At 38.9% G+C, this 19,807-nt stretch overlaps 1 protein-coding gene across 1 annotated transcript in view; it reads right to left on the bottom strand.

Moving 5' to 3' along the window:
* PKHD1 (PKHD1 ciliary IPT domain containing fibrocystin/polyductin) overlaps positions 1-19,807 on the bottom strand; it is a 180,127-nt gene that overhangs the window by 18,550 nt on the left and 141,770 nt on the right. Inside the window, 2 exon segments of the mRNA XM_087717043.1 lie at positions 1,679-1,819; positions 14,617-14,714. Coding sequence (XP_087573169.1) covers positions 1,679-1,819; positions 14,617-14,714 — 239 coding nt within the window.

The following is a 19,807-nucleotide window of genomic DNA, read 5'->3' as shown; positions in this document are numbered from 1 at the left end:
GACCCTCTCTGTGACATCTTTCCAATTATTTGAAGAGTGGTGTTATGTTCCTCCCACTTCTTCATTTTTTTTAATCCTCAAGGCCAAACATCCTTCCCTATTTCTGTAGAATTCTTACTTTCTTGTTCCCTGATCATCTTCAATTACCTTTCTATGAATGTGTTCACTTTCTTTGGATCTTTTGGAAACTATACTTTTTGGGTGGCATTTCCTTTGTTTGTATCTCTGCTACACTGGTAGTATTTGGAAATTACCTTGGAGGTCAGGAGGAAGAGCTAGACAATAGTCTGATAAACAAAATTAATTTGAGTCCAAAGGAAGAGAAGTAGCAAAAATGCTCAGAGGGGATTCTCCCTAGCTTTTGGGAGAATAAAAGTGAAGGATGGCAGGGGTATTTTCAGACTTGGAAGATTGATGTGCACCTTGCAAAGTAGTCCAGACAAGAACAACCAGGAGCATTAGCTCTATCTTTACTTTAAGATTACATTAAAATAATCTTGCAAGTCTGGAAGTACCCTGTCATTCCTCACTTTTATTTTCCCCAAAACTCAGGATGATCCTTTCATCACCTCTCCTTCTTTGGACTCAAATTTGGTTCATTAGACCAAGGTGCAGCTTTTCCTCCTGTCCCCCAAGATCATTCCTACATACCATTACAACTTTGTACCTCCCTCTGCTAAATATTTATTTGTTATTTCCAACCCGCTTCTTTAAACTATGAAGATAAATTTGAATTGTATTTCTGTAGTCTAAGGTCCTAATTATGCTGTGTTTATATCTTCTGCAAATTTGATGAGCTTCAATTCCATGTTTTAACCAGATCACTAATACAAAAAGTTGAAGAATGACAACGCCTTGTATATTTAAATGCTAAGGATAATTTAGGTCAGTATTAGTATTATGCAAATTAAAGTCAGTTCAATTTCAGGATAAAAAAGGATATGAATCCCTTTTAAGTGGTGAACACATTTGGAATGTGAATAAAGGGTTGCAAGCGTCACCACAAAGTAACTGCTGTATGGCCTTAGCTAATCACAAAAGGATTGTGATGGGGTAGGGACTACTAATCATAAAATATTTGAAGTTCCACATCAGGAGCTTTACTGCTCCATGCCTTAATAGTTTTATGAATGGATTACTGCAATACACTTGGTGCAGAACTATTTCCTGAAGATGGTCTAGCAACTGCATGATTGTTAAGTAAGGTGGCTAAATCAGCTCATGTCACAGCAGTGTTTAAAATCCTGCACTGAACTATCAAACCCAATTCAAGGTGTTGAGAAAGGATTTTCTGGGCCTAACTCAATATAGGCTCTATTGCAACCCTTATCTACTAGGGAGGGGGTGGGATATCAGGTTTTCTGCTCAGTGTGAAACAGCCTTTGATTGCATTCCAATGAGCATTTATCTGGAATAGATTCCACTTCGACTAGAACAGACCCCTTTTGTGCTACAGTATGCCCAGCGTATTGCAAGAACTTAATAAATGTTAGATAGCACGAGAACCATTTTATGGTGTTATTCTTCTTTCTAGATTTCATCATTTGCCCTTAGCATATATACCCCAACACAACTTTGTCATGCCTGGGGCTAATTAGACTTGGTTCAAATTTTTTTTTTAAAAAAAAAAAGATAAAACATGCAGCGTTGCTTCCTGCTATTATTATTTTTCACATACCCACTTTCAAGACACCACCAGCAGCAATCACAATACAGGCTGTGCTCAGAAGATGGCTGGTGTTTAATGAGAATTCCAATGTGCCCTGGATATAAAGACCTCGTAGGGGTGGAAGATTCATATCCACCAAGACAGTTCTGCCTTAGAAAGAAGGAAATGATGCAGAGCATTACTTTGGTTAATATATTGCTTTTTTAAAAAGTAGCCTCTTTTCTGCATCCTTTTATAAGATGTTAAATTGAACAATAAGACTAGGATTATTACTTAATTTAATTTATGAATTATTTAAGTGAATTTCTGCTCTCCATTAAATTAGATCTGAATGGGAGGAAAGAGTTTACACTCTACAGAGAATTAATAAAATATGTCAAAATATTCAAACCTTCCAATAAACAATATACTTACTTAATACACATGATATAATCAAGATTGAAAAAAATATTTCTTTTTTGCATTTATACTTTACATTTAGGCCTACATTTAGGCAAGAGAAACAAAATGCACAGGTACAGTATTGCGGTACCTTGCTCAATAGTAGTAACTGTGAGAGGGATCTTGGAGTCCTAGTGGACAACCTTTGAAATATGTGTAGCAGCTGCCAGAAAAGCCAACACTGTTCTAGGCTGCATAAACAGAGGGATAAAATCAAGATCACGTGAAGTGTTAATACCACTTTATAATGCCTTGGTAAGGCCACACTTGGAATACTGCATCCATGTCTAGTTTAATGAAAAGAAGGACTAGGGGAGACATGATGGCAGTGTTCCAATATGGGGGCTGTCACAAAGAAGAGGGAGTCAAGCTATTCTCCAAAGCACCTGAGGGTAGGACAAGAAGCAATGGGTGGAAACTAATCAAGGAGAGAAGCAACTTAGCTGGGAAGAAAGAAAAGATCAAGGGGAAAGAAGCAGAGAATGACTTCAAAGAACAGGCATATTGAATGAAAGGAATGAGGAGAATGAAGAAGTTGTATCCAAAGAGCAAAGAGCAAGGTATGGAAAGAGCAATAATTGATACATATGTGGCTGTTCAGCCTCTTTAAAACAAACAGGCAATCCCTGACTTTTTTTCCCTTTTCTCAGATAGGGCATTCAGGATTTGAACTGGACTCTTCTAGAAACTACTAGACATATGGTAACTCTAATTAAAACTCTGTATTATAAAGGCCTGGTGTTCTGAATGTTTTGGGTTGCATCCAATATTATCCATCTGTCAATGCAATGGCATCCATAAGAAGAATGGATTACCCTCCCTGTACAATCCCAAAAAAATCAGCTACAAAGGAAATATTCTGCAAAGGACAGAGGGGAGCTCAAAAAGAAAAGTTTATCTCAGCAAAAAATGGCATACAGTTCAGAGATATAAGTAAAACTGGAGTGTTTTTAGTCAGCTGTTGAAGTGACAAGATACAGGTCATAAAATGTAATAGTATAAAATGATTAATACCTGCTAAACTATGAGTTAAAACAAATCATAGATTTAGCATTAGTTTAGATTTAACATAAAACAAAAATAGTAAGTTTATTACAACAAAAGGCCAGCCTTAGTGAAACCAAACAATGATGTTAACATAGTCATCTCTTATTAAAGAATTCAGTCAAATACTCCAATGAAAAATAGAGGATTTTTTTCTGGAAATGTCCTTTCCCTCAGCACATAGGTAAGTATTATTATTTATGTTGATCTTAAAAATGAAAAATCTTCAGCATTGAAATGTTGTGAGACGCTGTCTCCTATAAACTGGATTATAACGGACTTTTATTTATCTCTAGTACCATGCTTTGCATTAAATTGTTATTTGCTTTAGACCAGGGGTGAGTTTCTCGCCCCGTTCCAACCGGATCGGTTGGAATGAGGCCAGCGGCGTCCTCACGCACACACGCGGCGCGCGCATGCACGCACGCGGCGTCCTCGCGCATGCACGTGGCGCATGTGCACGCATGTGGCGCATGCGTATTAGCGTCTGCGCAATGCTCCAGCTGCTCCTGGAGGATCGCGCAGGCATTCTGCGCATGCGTGGAAAGCACGAAATTCAAAAAACCCGGGTAAGGAGCGGGCGCGGGTGTGCGGGCACGCGCGGGCGCGGGGGGGGGGGGGCTTCGCCGTTCCCGGAAGTTACTTACTTCCGGGTTCGGCGACCAACCGGATCGCAGGGACCGGTGCGAACCGGTTGAAACCCAGCCCTGCTTTAGACTCTTTTAAAATCTTAATTACTCAAATGGGAAATGTAAGCTATTTAGAGTAGGTTTTAATTTGAGCAGCATGTAAACATTGTAAATAAGTAAATAAGACAATGGCCATCTCAAGTTTGCTTGTGACAGAGAGGTGTTTTTAAGAACAGCATTCTAATGGAAAATGAGAATTAAAACAAAAGCATTTTGTTGCTCTCTTTTTACTGGTTCTCATATGGAAGAGTCAGAAGATTTTTGACCCACAGTATAGACAGATTAAACCATCCAAGGCAGAGAAGAGGAACAGAGATTTAAAACCAATGTTTATAGGTTTATAGGTTTTAGGTTTTATAGGTTTTATTGACATTTGTAGGCCGCCCTTTTCCCTGAGGGGACTCAGGGCGGCTCACAGAAAACCAAGGGAGGGGGAATACAACATTAAGACGACAACATATAATAAAATCAACACCATACATTCAATATTCGGGCGGGGTAACGGTCCTTATCCCCAGGCCTGACGGGCGAGCCAGTTCTTCAAGGCTGTGCGGAAGGCTTGGACGGTGGAGAGGGTACGAATCTCCACGGGGAGCTCGTTCCAAAGGGTCGGGGCGACTGCTGAAAAGGCCCTCCTCCTTGTAGTTGCCAGCCGACACTGGCTGGCCGATGGAATGCGGAGGAGGCCCAGTCTATGCGATCTTATAGGTCGTAGGGAGGTAATCGGCAGAAGGCGGTCTCTCAAGTATCCAGATCCACTGCCATGTAGGGCTTTATGGGTGAGTAAAAGCACCTTGAAGCGCATCCGGAGATCGACAGGTAGCCAGCGCAGCTCGCGGAGGATAGGTGTTATGCGGGTGAATCGGGGTGCACCCGCGATCACTCGCGCGGCCGCGTTCTGCACTAACTGAAGTCGCCGGATGCTCCTCAAGGGCAGCCCCATGTAGAGCACATTGCAGTATTCCAGCCTAGAGAGCACAAGGGCCCGAGTGACTGTTGTGAGTGCCTCCCGGTTCAGGTAGGGTCGCAACTGGCGCACCAGGCGTACCTGGGCGAATGCCCCCCTGGTCACAGCCGCTAAATGGTGGTCGAATGACAGCTGTGGATCCAGGAGGACTCCCAGATTGCGAACCCTCTCTGAGGGGTATAAAATTTGACCCCCCAGCCTGAGTGTTGGAATGTTGGCCAAATCTTTGGGAGGGAAACACAACAGCCACTCGGTCTTTTCTGGGTTGAGCACAAGCTTGTTAATCCTCATCCAGTCCATAACGGCCTCAAGACCCCGGCCCATCACGTCAACCGCTTCATTGATTTGGCACGGGGCGGACAGATACAATTGAGTATCGTCCGCATATTGATGGTATCTAATCCCGTGCCTGCGGATGATCTCTCCCAGCGGTTTCATGTAGATGTTGAATAGCAGGGGGGATAAGACCGAACCCTGCGGCACCCCATAATTTAGGGGCCTTGGGGACGATCTCTGCCCTCCCACTAACACCGACTGCGACCTGTCCGAGAGGTAGGAGGAGAACCACCGTAGCACGGTGCCTCCCACTCCCACCTCCCGCAGTCTTCGCAGAAGGATACCATGGTCGATGGTATCGAAAGCCGCTGAGAGGTCAAGGAGGACCAGGATGGAGGGATGTCCTTCATCTCTGGCTCTCCAAAGATCATCCATCAATGCGACCAAAGCGGTTTCTGTGCTGTAACCGGGTCTGAAGCCAGACTGGAAGGGGTCTAGATAGTTTGCTTCCTCCAAGGACCGTTGGAGCTGAAAGGCCACCACCTTCTCAACAACCTTCCCCAGAAAGGGGAGGTTGGAGACCGGGCGATAGCTGTTAAGAACAGCTGGATCCAAGGATGGTTTCTTCAGGAGGGGTCTCACCACCGCCTCTTTCAATGTTCATCCCATACAGAAGCAAGCTATGTTCTACTAGTGTTTAACCTTTCCAGAAGTCCTGCAATATGTAATGTCATTCACTAATTGTTGGAAGCTTTGTTTTAAAAATGTTCATTTACCTTTCTCAGTAGCTCTACTGTTTAAATACCATGATCATGGTCTTAAAATAAAAATAAATAAAATAAAATAATACATAATAAATATTTAAAATGAGGAAAAGTGGTGACTCAATAGGATCTTTCAGCCTGCTTTCTAGGGATTGGATATGAGTGTATGACTGTGCCAAGTCAATTATTCTACAGGCGGGCAAACATTTTGTAGAAAGTCCTCTACAAGGTAAGAAAAGAATTTTAGCTTCAAATCCTGGGATAGCAGAATTTATTAGAATTCTTTTCCAAAATGAGCATAAGGTTTTTTTTTATAATTTAAAAAACTACATGCCAAGATAGTTTATTATGTATTTAACAAAGGGAATAAAAAGTAAGACTCTAATTCTCACAAAGGCAAAAATCATATGAAGATAATTAATTACTACTCATGTTGGAGACAATTCCACAAGGCCTTGTATTTCTAATGGGATGAAAATGGGATGTTGCAAATTTGATTCCACTTCCTGGAATCCAGGAGATATTTCTTTATGTAGAAACAAGGCATGGAACCTGAAAAGTCTCTTGGTATTCCTCTGTATCAAGTAGAAGTCTGTGCTACAGCTGAGGAAACTATGTGAGAATTTTATGTGATAGTAAAAGCACTGAGGGAAAGTTAAATCAAGCAGCCATCAGCTTTTTTATTCCACATGCAAACATCCAACAGTCTGCTGCTGATGGGATAGACACTCCTCACCAGTTATTTATAAATTCCACCCTCCTTCTGAAAAAGTATGGATACAGTCCTTCAGTTGACCTTTTCATCTGATATCTCAGCTCTTGAAATAGATGGAAAATCAAAGGGTGACATTTTTAGCCTGGCTCTAATTCTCAGACTCCAGACTGGCCGTGTCCATGGGGGCTTCTCAGTGCTGACATGCTTTGAGGACTTTTTCCAGCCCTGTCTGGTGGTTTTATTCTTTGACTCTGATTCCCTGAGTCTATGCTGGTGCAGTTGCCTGCAGTTCTGACCTGACAAAACTGCAGTGGAATATACATTCCAGGAAGTGAAAGGCAGTCATCAATTCATTGCCGCAACTCACTGCCTGAAGATGGAATGGAGCTCTGAGACTCTGAGTTTGCAAGGTTTTTTTCTTCAAGTCTCTTGTCCAATTGGTTTTAAATATGTAACAGTCATCAAGAAAAGCTAGGAAAGTATATGGAGAGTATGTATGGAGAGCTCAATAAATGTTAACAGTCAGAGAGGCAAAGAAGAAACACACACCAATATTTACACCTATAGACCAGGAGATAAGTTTTTATGGTTCAAGGCTTAGAATACCACCAACACCCTACATTCAAAAGATCATTATTTCAAAGGCTTTTCTAAAAAGAATTTGCTTTAACTCTAACTTCTTATACCATGCTAAGGACAAAAATGCATGTACAACCAAGCAGAGGATGAGAAAATTAAATAACTATTCTTCATTCAGACCTACTTCCAATCTCATGACAAGTACAGTTTATACCTTTATAATCCAGAATTTCTGCACATACTCAAATGCATTTTTAAAAGACAAAACAAATGACTGCCTTATAGCAGATGGTGCTGCCAGCAACCTGTAAATGATTTTTTCTGTCATCTATATGGATTATGAAAAGGCTTTTGCAAAATAAAAATGCATCCAGCAAATCCAGCATTCAGAAACCACATGCATCGTAATATATACTAAGTTGATCTTGTTATTCCTATTGCAGCTAAGGCTAAAAAAAACCAAGACAAATCTAATTCAATTAATCTTTAAATAAGCATATGTAAAATTCCTCCTACTCCCAACTATCAGTCTGTGAAGAAATTCAGTGAAGACCTTGCTACTGAATGTTGCTTAATACTTTAGATGAACAGTCTGTGTTTCTTCCACACTGCCTGCCACTAAACTCCAGGGATAAAAATGTTGCATAACAACTCAATCTGTTTTGTAACTCAGACACCACATTATCATCAGGTCAAGTTACTAGTCAAACAAACACTAGAAAACAGATGGTTCCAAACTGAATAGAAGGCTTCTTTTCCCTCCTTGTGCTATAAATAAACAAAAGAAGCAGAGGTCATGTAGATTATGAATGGGGGCTCAATTGTCCTGTATTCATACATGCAGTTTGAATGACAGCAAGGTCATTGTTGAGACCTTTATCTGAGCTATCTACTGTCACTGTATTAACAAGTTTTAAATCTTTGAAGGTGTTTAGTTTCTTTTTAGTAAACTCATCCTGTATTCTGCTAAGAAAAACTAGAGACAAAAAGAAATAGAAAGGTCATTTAACACCGTATATAATAAAAATATAAAAATACTATCTGCAAATTCTGCAGCCTCCAAAAATTCAGGGATAGGAGAATTTGTCAGCCATCTTTTCATGCAGTTTCTCTTTTTCCAATGTTATATTCATTTAATTAGATTCTACAGCAATTTCTAAGTTGTTTTTCAATAGAATGCATGTCCATGTACATTTTTAGTAAGATTTTGGCCTAATATCTTTTGGTGGCAAGATTTATATTTTCCCAATAAGGAGGCAGAATGCACAAGATATCTTATGAGTTTATTTGGCAGCTACAAAGTTTGCAAATCAAGATATTTGTCTAAATACAGCTGTATATTTTATTTCCTAATAGCGGAAATAATGAAGTATGGCAGACCAAAATTAATGCAGTGTGTGTCTGTGTATCTGTGTGTCTGTATGTATTTGTGTGTAATTTCCATTTCCCTTTTGTATTCTCTAGAATACCCTCTGCCCCCTTCCAATATTACTGAAAAGTAATGCTGTAGTCATATAGCAAAATATGAATGCTAAATACCCTCTTACAATACAGTTGTACCCATTTGATTCAAAGTCATGCATTTATATAGCAAGTGTTTTGGAAAAATCTTCACACTGAAAATTAAAAGGAAACTCAACAGAACACAGATGTAAAGGAAGGGAAAGCCATCACAGAAGAAAGGGTGGGATGAAAGAGCCTACATTGTAAAATTATTGCAAAGAATGTGCTTGTAACAAAATCATGCTGTTGACAAATATTGTTATGATGGCCAACTGAGTTAGAAAAACATTTTTGTAAGACAATGTCTTCATTCCTAATTCTTTGTCCTGTGATTCAGAGAATTTCTATTTCTAAAACCTTAAAATACATGCATCCTGATTTGTAATGATTTCCTTATTTCTGTAGTTTTATCCTTTTTGCATAATGTTTTAAACAGATAGCTAGCTAGATAGCTAGACAGACAGACAAACAGACAGATAGATAGGCAGAAAGACACAGACAATGGTGTGCTGGATTAGTGAGTAGACCAGATTCTAGTCTGGAAGTTGAGATGCGAAGTCAAAAATAATATGTTTGCCAACTCACAATGGACCAGCATGATGATTATGGTCCATAACCTCTGATGAAGGTGCTTTCATGCCATACACAGTTCATTAAATTGGGCAAATAATTGTATATATAATTATAACGAGCCGCAGTGGCGCAGTGGTTAGAATGCAGTACTGCAGGTTACTTCTGATGACTGCCAGCTGCCTGCAATTTGGCAGATCAAATATCACCAGGTTCAAGGTTGATTCAGCCTTCCATTCACTGAGGTAGGTAAACTGAGGACCCAGATTGTTGGGGGCAATACTGACTCTGTAAACTGATGAGAGAGGGCTGTAAAAGCACTGTGAAGTGGTATATAATTGCTATTGCGATTGCTATTTCTGGCATAATGGGTAACAGAAGAATATATACTCCAGAACAACAGAAGGCTTCTTTGTAGAATTAAGAAAAAGAAAACATATATATACCTCTGGATATATATGTCCATTGAGTAGGGAAATCCTCAACAAAGTGACCACACCTGATATTCTTGAGTTCACAAAATCCTCAGATCAGCTTTTGTTAGATTTAATTCAATGTCACCCCCACCCATATGCAATGCTATTCAGAAAATACTAGTATTTATTTTAAAAGGATATGCTTCCCATATCATGTGTTAATTTCTTTACAGAAAAATTAAGAAATAATCCAGCAGAATCTTAATGCTCTGACATAAAACAGGCTTTCTAATGACTCAAGTAGTGACACAGAATCTCTTTGATCAGCATTCTTACTTTATAAAATGTCATAAATGCATCACCAAGTGCTGCACAAGCACAACGGAAGTATTATTACATGAGATGCAAAGCATGAGCGTCTGTCTCTTCAAACAGAAGAAGTTCAAAGCCAAATGAGAGAGACAGAAGATTCCACCACTAAAAACAATGCCAGAGGCTACATGACATCATAAATATGCCATCTGATGCAACACACTATGGCAAGCTCCTCATTCTTTTTTCATATATTGTGTCGGGATTTTATTATATTAAGCCCCACAAAATGTGAAAAAACATGGAAAGCTGTGAATGTTGCTAGAATAAAATCTGCTTTTATTTGTTCATGCATAGCATAAGAAATGTCTCCTTGATTTCCTTCAATGTTATGAAAATAATTACAAATGTTCCCAAAGAAATATTCAAATACATGCCAATCTACTGTACTTTCTTGTCCCTTTCTTCTGTAACATAAATATCCCGCCCTACAAATGCAGATGACACTCAGTCAATGAGTCAAATGACAGGTGTGAATTTTTAAAGATATTTTGACGCTATGAGCAGTGGTCGGATTCAAACATTTTTACTTCCGGTTCTGTGGGTGTGGCTTGGTGGGAGTGGCAGGTGAAGGATACTGTAAAATCTCCATTCTCTCCCCACTCCAGGGGAAGGTTACTGCAAAATCCCCATTTCCTTCTGATCAGCTGGGACTCGGGAGGCAGAGAATAGATGTGGGTGGAGCCAGTTAGAGGTGGTATTTACCGGTTCTCCGAACTATTCAAAATTTCCGTTACTGGTTCTCCAGAACTGATCAGAATCTGCTGAATACCACCTCTGGCTATGAGCAAGCAGCTACTTGTCCATAATAGCTGTTATATGTAAAACTACCCCAGTATATATTGGGTAGGTGAAGCCCTCTTCACAGTTGCTATTAATATATATATACACTAAATCTGCTTTAACAGAATACACCAAAATCCATATTAAAACATGGTTTTAGAAAGGTATTGAGTTACATATATAAAAAGCAATAACACAGTAAAATCTTAATGTTAAGTAATTAGTACAAGACCAAAGTATTACATTAACTAATATCTTGATGTGAATTGTAGTGATTCCTTTTTCTTTATGTTACACTCAACTTTGGATGAAAAGTTAATCTTAGGCTTGTAACATTGATATCCTAAATGGTAATTAATACTGGTAGAATTTTAAGTTTTTTTTTCTTTTTATTTTCAATACTTTAAGCTTTGTAAATAATAGAATGTTAGTAATTTAATCATATTATATAAACATTATTCCTTAGAAATCGGCATTGAAATAATGCAATGTATCATGAATTATAGGACTCCCTGCAGATTTTACTCCACTAGTTGTTGCTGACTACAGGGAGTGGTGCTCATCTCCATTTCCATTTCAAGGCCAACATGACATCACGGAGCTCTGTTACCTTCCCCCTATTTATCTGCTCGCTTTGCATGCTTTCCAACTGCTAGGGTGGCAGGAGCTGAGGCAAGGACAGGAGCTCACCCCGTCACATGGAGTTCAAATCTTGCACCTGGGCTGCCAGTTTTCCAGCCAGCAAGCCCAGCATCTTAACCGCTGAGTCACCGCACCACTCCATCATGAATTATAACATTACAATAAAAGAACGGGGGTGTAGAGTTGCCTGCAGTGACATAGTGGAACTTAGAAACACTGCAACACAAGCCTAATTTAAAGGAACTAGGATTATTCCTACTTTATTGAGGCAAAGGAAATGGGCATGGCCAAAAGATGAAAGGAACCATTCATCAGGCATTCTATTCATTCTGTAGATGGATATTTCCTAGAAATGTTATTATGTTACTTTATAAAATCTATTGCTTGATTTGTTTGCAAATATATGTTTTGTGTATAAAATCAATATTTTACAGTCAATGAAATTTTGCTTAATTTTATTTCAAAATGCTTTAATTTTTGTTAGAAATGGAATTAAAAACTAATGAACATGGAACTACACATAATCTCTATTTTCACCCGTATTAGGAGAATCAATAAGACTGTGGTAAAGAATGTTAAGTCTCTTTAACTATTGCAGAAAAAGCTAAATTTCAGCAAAAGGTAGGCTTTAAGCTCTAAATACACATTTTGCAATACATCTCAAAATGGAAAACTCTTACTATCAACAATTTCTACATTATTTTATTACTTTTAATAAATCTTTACATTGTATGCTATAGATGACTTCTGTTATGGGAGGAGCACGATTGGTTTTTTATGTACTTGTTTTTGAGGGTTTTAGTCTTAGCTAGTTTTTTTCTGAGTCTGTTTGTACTTGTCTGAAGAATGTTTAGAATTTAGAATAACAGTTGAAAGGGACCTTGGAGATCTTCTAGTCAAACCGCCTGCTTAGGCAGGAAATCTTACATCACTTCAGACAAATGGTTATCCAATGTCTTCTTAAAAACTTTCAGTGTTGGAGCATTCACAACTTCTGGAGGCAAGCTGTTCCAGTGATTAATTGCTCTAACTGTCAGGAAATTTCTCTATAGTTCTAAGTTGCTTCTCTCCTTGATTAGTTTCCATCCATTGCTTCTTGTCCTGCCCTCTGGTGCTTTGGAAAATAGTTTGACTTCTTTGTGGCAATCCAAGATATCGGAACACTGCTATCATGTCCTTACACAGATCACTGTTGTGGAAGTTTGTGTTGTTACTTTGGTAATTTAGCACTTGTATTTCTAATTTACCACCATTTTCTCTGTAATGACAATAACTCAGAAACAACCAACAGACAGGGATGAAATCCTCCCAGATCGGCCTGGTTCGGGCAAACCAGTAGGGACTATTATCCCTGGTTCTGCGAACCGGTAGTAAAAAAAAGCTTCCAAGGATCTCATGGCTCAGCTGTGAGCCACGTGATCGTTAGAATCCCCTCTGCTTTTTGAAGCATTTTTTTCCTACCAATTCACCCAAACTGGCAGGAAAAAATGCTTTAAAAAGTGAAAAAAAGTTGGTCATGTCCACCCAGTCACATGACCTTCCCTACCAAACCACTCCCTCAGAACCAGTGGCAAAAAAAAATTGATTACACCACTGCTAACAGACTATTAAAACCACACAAGCCATACTAAAGACCTCCAATATATCTTAACAAAACTGCAATGTATACTGTGTTAAGGACTGTAACCATCACTATGTAGAAAACACAGGCAGAAGACTAACAAAGTACATCTATAAATACCAACTAGTAGTCAGAAGATACAATGAAAACTCCTTAATCTGATGTTGGAAGAACTGTCCTTCTGGGTTCAGTTCCAAGTGGGGGAAAAGACACTGGAAACATGAAGGCTGCTTGGAAAGATGGTTTAATGGTGGACAGGATCATATGGCTTGAGCTCCTGAACAGAAAAGGGGGAGTACTTGCTTCCAGATGTTGGGCGAAGAAGAAAAAAGGACAGAGATGCTTAAAGTCCCTGGTTTTATGCGTTCTTTGGGCTTTGAACTTGAGCTTGTATTCTGATTGGTTGTCAGACTCCCATGGGGTCATGCAGGGGCAACTCTGTAGGCTGTGCTTTGAGTCTAAGTTTGGTTGAGTATTGCTTCTTCCCAGCTGCCATGTGGTGAGAAGGTTAATTCTAACTTTGATATGTAGAGCAGACTGGCTGAGGCCTTAATGGCTCATTGACAAAGATGGAGGGGCTGAGTTTCTTCTTCCCTTTTAGGGGGAAATATTCTGCCCTTTTAATATTTCCTAAAATATTTCATTTTCTAGGAGAGAGATGGTGCTAACTTCCTACACTCACAACACATGGACAGGGTTAACCAAAATCTCAACTGGGAAATTGTGAGCATCATAGACTAATCCAAGTCCAAGTCCAGAATTAAATGTTATGTAAAGGCATAAAAATGACTACCATTTGAATACATTGAGTTGAAATAGGTGAGGAAAATCCTCCTCACCTATTTCAACTCAATGTATTAAAATGGTAGTCATTTTTTTTGAAAGTAAGAATTTGTCTTGATATGCTAAATGCTACTTCTGAATTGATGCTACACATTTACAACAAAAATGGAAAAAATTTCCAATTTTGAAAAATCTGAGACTTGTTTGAAAAATGTGCTTAACTGACTAATCATCCAGATCTCTTTATTGATAACCAATATCTGCCTTATTGCAATCAAAATGCTTTCCCAAGAAAAAACAGTTAGGAAAAGCAGCAGATACAAGAGGTTGTGCGGCTCTTTGACGTACATTTCACTCAAGTGAAGTTTTGAGTGAAGTGCCCCTTCTCAAAGCAATGTGATCCCAATTGTTTGCTGTGTCTTTCCTATGAGGCCTTCTCTAGCATTTTCAATAGCCTTGAGAAAAATCTACTCTTTTCACATGACTGTATATGATTGCCAATTATTACAAAAAAGGCAATATTTCTTCCAAGAACATGTACTTATATTGGCATAAGCAATTTATATATATTTCATCTTGTGATATGAAAATGTACATGGAGATGTTGGTTGACAAATGAGTATTTAACTTGTAGAAAAAGCAGTAAATCAGAAAGTTAGAGTATTATAATTTGGCTTTTTCGTATTTATATATTAGATTGGTTATCTGTAACTTTTGTGCCAAGCTCTATTGTTACAATGACTTTATTATTAAAATATAGTATATTAACAAAATATAGTTACCTGGTAAAATGATAATATCTTCATCAGATGATGGTATACTTTTATTGTAGCCGCCCCAGACCTTTATCACATCATTCCAGGATTGAGCAAGGGACCATCTGTAAATAGGAGGAGAAACAGAAGAAACTGGATCTAGGAAAAAAGAAAGAATTTATTTTTGTATATCTGCCTCCTTGACTGTCTACTGTAGGGGTGTCAAACTCAAGGCCCGGGGGCCAGATCCAGCTCACGGGGTGCTTAGATCTGGCCTACAGGGCTGCCCTGGAAACAGCGAAGGACTGGCTTACGGTGCCTCTGCCAGCAAAAATGGAGCTTGGGAGGGCCACACTCCCCCCCCCCCCGGCTAGGCTTTTCACTGGCAGAGGTTTGCAGGAGGCTGTTGCAGCCGAAAACAGAGCTCCGGAACCCGTTTTCTCTGGCATAGTGCTTGGGCCACCTCAGGAGTTCCCGACACAAGTGACATTGAGTGGCCACACCCACTCTGGCCATTCCCACTCTGGCCCCAGAGGTCAAATTCAACCCTGAAGTAACCCTCAATGAAATCGAGTTCAACACCCATGGTCTATTGTCTTACTTATCTACCTATCTACCTACCTACCTACCTACCTACCTTTCTCAGTAAAGATTTGGCAAACCTCACTAAGATGTTTGGAAGAAATGTTTATCTTCCTCAAAATGGCAACTATTTTAATCATTTGTTTCTAAGTGGATATATACTTCCCAGTAGAGGTTCTCTGAAATTTCTACCTGTGTGATAGGATTTTTATTCAAGGTAGATTAATTAATTAAGATATAATAAAATCAAAATTATAGATATAAATTTCCCCATTATTACCCTCCTAACCATTTTTATCAACAAGCAAAAAAAGTAAGTAAATAAGAGAGATTATCTTAAAGAGCAAAATATTTAGAATGAAGATAAATGAAGCTTATATTTCAATTAAGAGAGTAGTTAACAAATTAATTGCTTAATTACAATATCATCTTTACTTCTGAACTTTCTAAAGCACACTTTTATAATCTTTCCATTCATTTTAGTCTCTCTATCTCTGTCTCTATGTATCTACTTGGCTTCCTATTCAGAAGTCCAATGGCAGTTGAATGAATGAATGAATGAATGAATGAATGAATGAGGGAGGGAAGGAAGGAAGGAAGGAAGGAAGGGAAGGAAGGAAAGAAAGACAAAAACATTATCTGGGAAGGAGAGCAAATATAGGGTATCAAAAGCTAATCCTTTCATTTACCAGATAAATAAAAAAAAATTATTTTCAGCAATGGGAATAGGATGGATATGAATCAGTTATGTGCATTGATGGCAGACACTGGACATAGCTCTTATATAAATTTTATGTAAAGAGAAAACACTGACCAGAAACACAGAAAAGCTTAACTACCCAGAAATACATCCTATGGGTTAGAGTGAATAGTGCTGAGTAAAACAAGACTACATTTTAAAACTGAATTTACATACCCAGTTCTGATAAAAGGAATATGTCATCAACTTTAAATGTCACTTGAATTAGGCCTCTCTCTGTAACTAAATTCAGGAAGTTGGTAAGACATACGAATGCTGTATAAAAGCTGAAAAGTGTTCTAACTTCATAAAACAAAGATTCTTCAATTGTGAGGAATCCCATGTTTTGAAATATTCCTAATATGATGTACATTGTATGAATTCATGCATTTTAAATACACCTTATACAAAAAACTGAAAAGAGTCAAATGCTCAGCTAAGGGGAAAAAGTGCTAAGAAAGAGCTGTTTGTTATAGGTAATGCCTGGGAAAGGATGGGTTAAGTTTTCCCAGGCATCTCCCGCTGACAATGCTCTCCTTGTGAAACCAAGCAAAATTGTTTCTCCATTATTAAAGTTCTTTTTATCATGTTTTATTGTTAATGTGATTCAAAATGTGGTTGAAGGACACTATATAAAATACACAAAACAAGTTTTAATTGTTTAGCTAGACCGAGGTGCTCTTTTTCAAGATATTCCATTAAATTCTGGTCCTGTCTTTTTTCATTTTCCTTCATTCAGACAATCCATATTCTTAAAGCAATGGATATTTTAAAGTTTTCCCCTTTTGGATTCCCCTTTCCCTTCATCACCTAAGTTTATCTTTATGTTTTACTTTTGCAAAACTTTAAGTTTCCACAAAGTTCTTTCTTAATTGCACAATTTCAGTTAGCAATAATCTGAAATATAGCTGTTAATAAAAGTGGAGTTTATTGATTCTGAAAATTACATTATTGGGCTATACAGAATGTCCAAATGGCATCTTCAAAGTCTTTTGCAAGCACAGAAACACTTCAACCAGGATTGATACCTAGAATGATTGAAGGGACACCCCCTCCAAAGGATTTGCACAGTTTTCATAATCAATTTCACTATTGAACTGCTTGTCAGCCTCTGTTTTGCTGCTTGCTTTTCAGGTGCCATTGAAACGGGGAGGGAGGGCATGGTATTTGGGTGAGGGAAATATTCTGTACAGGAGGACCGTTAATTGGGAGTTGTTCACACCATTCGTTTGCGCATGTGGAAGGAGGGGAGTTTCCCGCCAAGGCCAACTGTCCGGCATACCAACCTGATGATGCCTTTTGAAGATGTCTCCCACCTGACAACTGTGGAGATATACGATTGGACTATGGACTGGGGTTACCAAGGGGAGGAGAATGGGTTATGTATTGATATCTAATGCTTTTGCGCGCTTTTGCTCAGTTCCAGCTTTGCTTAGCTTCTTTTTACTTATAATCAGTAAAAGTACTCTTAATTCTGCAAAATGGAGTTGAGTGGTCTCTTTCTTGGTTATTAAGTGAAGCAGCCTTGACACTGCTCTTGCTATTAGGAAGCATTGAAGAATGTGTATAACCAGTGTGATGTAGCAGTGAAGGTATTGGATTACCACCAGGGAACCCCAGATCCAGTTTTAAGTCAAACTTCAAGACCCAAGGTTTCCAAGGCTAGTCACTCCCCCTAGCCCACCTACCCCCCCCCCTCACCCCCAGATGTTGTCATGGGGAAAACATAGGAGGTGGGTGTTGTTGCTCTTGGGCTCTTAAAGGAAAAATGGGATATATATCTAAGAAATGCTCACTCCTGGATTTTCAAACATATCTGCAAATTAAAAACACCATTTTATGATCTACAATCTGGGACAATAGCCTGCTTCTACTTCTTTTAGATGCTTCAACGGTGTGGCCATAGCTCCACTTAGTCATTTTTTCTCAAGCCCAAATGTATCATATTACTCCAAGCTCTTCTTATAAAGTTTAATTTCAAGTTTTCTTATCATTTCCATTGTCCTCCATTGTCTTTGTTTCAGAATTTGACAGGTCAGCTCCTTTGACCCAGGGACATATATCTTTTACCAGTCTATGGGATAGAAGCAATTACTCCTTCAGACAGTTTTGTAGAATCTCTTTGACACTGTGTATGTCAATAAATAACTAGATTGTATACATTTCTCTATACGCTTAAGTTAATTGTTACTGGATAAGAGCTTCTTAATATATTTTGCTTGAGTTATCCATAACTTGGTAGAATATTTTCTAAATGACCAAGACAAATTCACAAAATTATTTCAGAATACAACGAATAAGACTGGCCACATTATTCTGTATATCAATTTTGGCATTGCTTTTTATTCTATAAACTTGCTCTTCAGACCTGAGAATATGTGTGCTACTTCCTAGAGCAACTAAGGATGGAAAACTATAAAGCCTCTAAGTTAATGATGAACAGCTCCTGCTGTGTCTCCACGATGTCTTCCTTTACATGCTCAGCTTTCAGAATAACAATGAATTTTTTTTTAACTGTGAGATTCAGTTTGAAGCAAACACTGTGTGAATTTCAGAGCCTGCCTGTGAATGATCTGGCATCTGATCTGTATTTATTGACATTAAATTTAGGGTTTAATGCACTCCTGCCACTTTTCAACAATTCACCCTAAAAGGCTTTTAACTGGCACAAAAGAAGGAGGTCATAGTAAATTGACCTTGGACAGAATGTACAATTATTAGAGAAGGTTAGGACAAGAGCAGCTGCCGGAGCCCCACTGGCAAATCAAAGTACTTCCAAAAGTCTGGTTATTAAGAATAGACTCAGGTTTCCCTTCTCTACCACCTCGACAAGGTCCCTTTGGTTTCCCTAAGAAGAATTATCGCCCTCCCTAGCAGCTGCAATAATTGTGTTCCTATTGTTGCACAGACCTCCTCCTGACCACCCCCTACAAGTGTCCATTGTTGAGACAGAGTCAAGTGATTAGATACTCCGGCGGATACGGTTAGGGCCCAGCTGCCTAACTGCTGACACACGAGCATCAAGGGGTGGGAGGGTGGGGGGAGACCCACGGCTGCAAGACGGGACTCTAACATGCCAGACCTTTTACATAAGTCAAACAGAAACAAATGATGCTTTCTGGGTCCTGCTGACGGAGCAACCTCGCCTCCTTTGAAGTGGTGAGGGCTGGTAGGCTTTTACAGCTTTTTCTCTTCAGCCCAAGCAAACATCCTTCTTTTGATATGAGACATGCTCATTATCTCTGCCCCATTTAATGATTTTTGATTGAAAGGTGGCAGCTCAGTTGCCAAGAGGGTAGTTAAAGAGGCTCCACAGAGTCAGACCTACAATAAAGGCTTCCCTTATGCAGTGGCCTATATTTGGAATTTCTTAACAGCATGTTCTTGTTTTCTGCCGCAGATAAGGGCTGAGCGTGAAATTCTTAATTAAGCAGTAAATAGTGTATGGGTGTCAGCAGATGCAACCTGTAGCCATGGAGACTGAGTCACATGAACAGGAGAATAGGAACTAAACTAGAGGCCTTAGGCCTGGAAGTGAGTGACAGCTGAAGAATCCTACAAAGCTTGTAAATGGGATTAATTAGCTGACTAATTTTTTTCAGACTATCTCCACAATTTAAAAATAAAGAAAAAATTTGGTTTTATTTCAAAGAATAGTAAAAAGATCAAAACACAGATGGTTCTTTCTTGGAAAGATCTTGGCCCATTAAACTCAGAAGGAACAGAGCTGAGTTCACACAGAAGCACTTCATGGTTCGAACAATGACACACTTTTATTGATAAATGCAAAGAGACCAAAAATGTAGCTTAGGTGAAATAGTTGTAGAGTCTCTGATTGCAATAACTTCTGTTATTTTGGCAGTTAAGTTTCCAAAGTTCTTTCAGGTAAAGAATTAT

Source organism: Thamnophis sirtalis, unplaced genomic scaffold, assembly GCF_051295495.1.
Source record: "Thamnophis sirtalis isolate CommonGarterSnake01/CBP01778 unplaced genomic scaffold, rThaSir2_p1.2 scaffold_5, whole genome shotgun sequence".
In the NCBI taxonomy this organism is placed as follows: domain Eukaryota; kingdom Metazoa; phylum Chordata; class Lepidosauria; order Squamata; family Natricidae; genus Thamnophis; species Thamnophis sirtalis.
The sequence above is the reverse complement of the archived record's forward strand: the minus strand, read 5'-3'. Positions and strand labels throughout refer to the sequence as shown.